This window comes from Eriocheir sinensis, unplaced genomic scaffold (assembly GCF_024679095.1).
Source record: "Eriocheir sinensis breed Jianghai 21 unplaced genomic scaffold, ASM2467909v1 Scaffold527, whole genome shotgun sequence".
NCBI lineage: Eukaryota > Metazoa > Arthropoda > Malacostraca > Decapoda > Varunidae > Eriocheir > Eriocheir sinensis.
Window position 1 is genome coordinate 127,501 of NW_026111862.1, and position 3,099 is coordinate 130,599.

General features: G+C 44.5%; 1 protein-coding gene across 1 annotated transcript in view; it reads right to left on the reverse strand.

The window, feature by feature from the left end:
- Positions 1-2,563, reverse strand: part of LOC126992936 (uncharacterized) — a 25,725-nt gene extending 23,162 nt beyond the window's left edge. Inside the window, exons 1-3 of the mRNA XM_050851770.1 lie at positions 2,471-2,563; positions 1,677-1,741; positions 27-168 (exon numbers count right to left, since the gene is read on the reverse strand). Coding sequence (XP_050707727.1) covers positions 27-168; positions 1,677-1,741; positions 2,471-2,510 — 247 coding nt within the window. The 5' untranslated portion in view covers positions 2,511-2,563. The remainder of the gene's footprint in view (positions 1-26; positions 169-1,676; positions 1,742-2,470) is intronic.
- Positions 2,564-3,099: the final 536 nt, after the last annotated feature.

A 3,099-nucleotide genomic window follows, 5' to 3' on the forward strand; every position in this document is an offset into this window, starting at 1 on the left:
AATCCTCCTCCTAATCCTCCTCTCACCGTCGTAGTACCCCCCGGTGAGGTCATGTCCCACGTCGTTCCCGTCCCCCAGGGCCGAGTCACCACGCCAGGTCACACGCTGGTCCCCTGGGAGTGGGCCGGATCGCTGTGCCTCGTAGAACACGTAGGACATACACAGAGCCTGAGGGAGAGGGTGAAGGATACGTAGGAGTCTGTAGGGTCGTATAGGACGTGTGTAGGATATAAAAGAGGGTAGGATGTGTAAGATGCAATAAGAAAGGAAGGGGGATAATTTTGGATACTGTAGGATAATGACAGGATATATAGGATGTTAGAAGGATACGTAGGATTCTGTAGGATCGTATAGGACGGGTGTATGATATAAAAGAGGGTAAGATGTGTAAGATGTGGTAAGAAAGGAAGGGGATAATTTTAGATACTGTAGGATAATGACAGGATATATAGGATGTTAGAAGGATACGTAGGATTCTGTAGGATGTGTATAGGACGTGCAAAGGATGATAAACGAGAGAGTAGAATGCGTTAGACATAGTAAGAAAGGAAGAGGGGATTAGTTTAGATGGTGTAGGATGCTCGTAGGATATTTAGGATGTTAGCAGGATATGTAGGATGCCAATACGATGCATGAAAGAGGGTGTAGGATGAGTGGAGGGTGGTCTAGACGAGGTAACAAAGGTGTAGACTGTGAAGGATTTCTGTTGGATATTTGTAGGATTTCTGAGATCATAGAAGAGAAGAACGTATAGGATTGGATAGGATGCCTGTAGGATATGTAGGATGGATATGAGAGAGAGAGAGAGAGAGAGAGAGAGAGAGAGAGAGAGAGAGAGAGAGAGAGAGAGAGAGAGAGAGAGAGAGAGAGAGAGAGAGAGAGAGAGAGAGAGAGAGAGAGAGAGAGAGAGAGAGAGAGAGAGAGAGAGAGAGAGAGAGAGAGAGAGAGAGAGAGAGAGAGAGAGAGAGTGTGTGTGTGTCGACAAGAAAAACAAGAAAAAACAAGATAACGAAGAAAACATGAAAAGGAAGACATAGAAAAGAAAAGAAAAAGTTTAAGAAAAAAGTTTAAAGTTTTTTCTTTAAGAGGCGCGAGAAGGAACGATAAGAGAGAGAGAGAGAGAGAGAGAGAGAGAGAGAGAGAGAGAGAGAGAGAGAGAGAGAGAGAGAGAGAGAGAGAGAGAGAGAGAGAGAGAGAGAGAGAGAGAGAGAGAGAGAGAGAGAGAAAGTTTAGAGAGAGAGAGAGAGAGAGAGAGAGAGAGAGAGAGAGAGAGAGAGAGAGAGAGAGAGAGAGAGAGAGAGAGAGAGAGAGAGAGAGAGAGAGAGAGAGAGAGAGAGAGAGAGAGAGAGAGAGAGAGAGAGAGAGAGAGAGAGAGAGAGAGAAGAGGCATTTGGGAAGAGAATTATGGGTCGTGCGTAGGAAGGGAGGAAATGGAAGGAGGAGCAAGAGGAGGAGGAGGAGGAGGAGGAGGAGGAGGAGGATGACGAAGAGGAGAGATAGAGAGAGAGAGAGAGAGAGAGAGAGAGAGAGAGAGAGAGAGAGAGAGAGAGAGAGAGAGAGAGAGAGAGAGAGAGAGGAGGAAATGAAACATCCCTTCACATCCTATTCCATTTTAGACAGGTATACAAAGGATGGTTAAACAGGTGTGGAGATCCGTGAACAGGTGTGAGTATTACCTTGGCATAGCCGGATCCTGAGCAAGGGTTGGCAATGTTCTGGACCTCAGGGACGGCCGCTGACCCTGGGGGAGAGGAATACACAGGGGAATCAGTGCACAGGTAATTGAGTGGAGAGGTGGATGAGTGAAGAGACAGGTATGCTAGTGGACAGGTGGATGACTGAACAGGTAATAGAGCAGACAGGTGGATCAGTGCACATGTAATTGAATAGACAGGTGGATCAGTGCTCAGGTGAATGAGTAGACAGGTCCATGAGTAAATGAACAGGTGAGTTATTAATGAACGGACAAATAGATGAGTTTGTAAATGGACAGGTGAGGAAATGAGTACATAGAAAAAAAAATGATGATAAAAATAAATGTGAATAGCAATATAGTTAATCAAATATGTAAATTAATAAACAAATGAATGCTTGACTACGTGCACTAATAAATAAATAAATAAATAAGATAAAAATATATAAAAAATTAAAACGGAGAGAGAGAGAGAGAGAGAGAGAGAGAGAGAGAGAGAGAGAGAGAGAGAGAGAGAGAGAGAGAGAGAGAGAGAGAGAGAGAGAGAGAGAGAGAGAGAGAGAGAGAGAGAGAGAGAGAGAGAGAGAGAGAGAGAGAGAGAGAGAGAGAGAGAGAGAGAGAGAGTGAGTGAGTCTTAAGGGGTGTGTTCAAGTCGTAGGCAGGAGGAAATACAGACAAAGGAAGACCGTTGTAGAGTACCAGTGAAAGTGGTGAGAGAATAAAGATGCTGGTTACCTCTTGCAGGAGGAATTTGAACAACCTTTACTAATACATTACCTGCTTGATAGAGAGCAAACAGCAGCAGGAGTACTTTCATCTTGACGGTACTGAGACTACTGACCTTCCGAGACTCGACTGGGCCCTTATATATACCCAGCGACCCCCTCCCTCCCTCCCTACTACAGAATGGATATCAAGATCTGTACTGAGGAGGATGACAAAGATGATTCAGGGGGTGAGAAACTTGCCGTATGAGGACAGACTGAAACATTTAAATCTACACTCTCTAGAAAGGCGAAAGTTGCGAGGAGACCAATTCGGGGTTTATAAATGGATGAAGGGCTTTAATAAGGGGGATATCAGTAGGGTTTTGGTTGTAAAAGAGCCAGGTAGGACACGTAGGAATGGTTTTAAGCTAGATAAATTCAGATTCAACAAACATAGGCAAGAATTGGTTTACCAGTAGAGTGGTGGATGAGTGGAACAGGCTTGGCAGTTATGTCGTGGGTGCCAATACCATAGATACATTAAAAAAGAGATTGGATAAAGTCATGGATAGTGAGGTAAGGTGGGGTTAGGATTACAGGAGCTGTCTTGTATATTCCAACCGGCCTCTTGCAGACTCCTTACGTTCTCATGTTCTTATGATTTGTGTGTGTGTGTGTGTGTGTGTGTGTGTGTGTGTG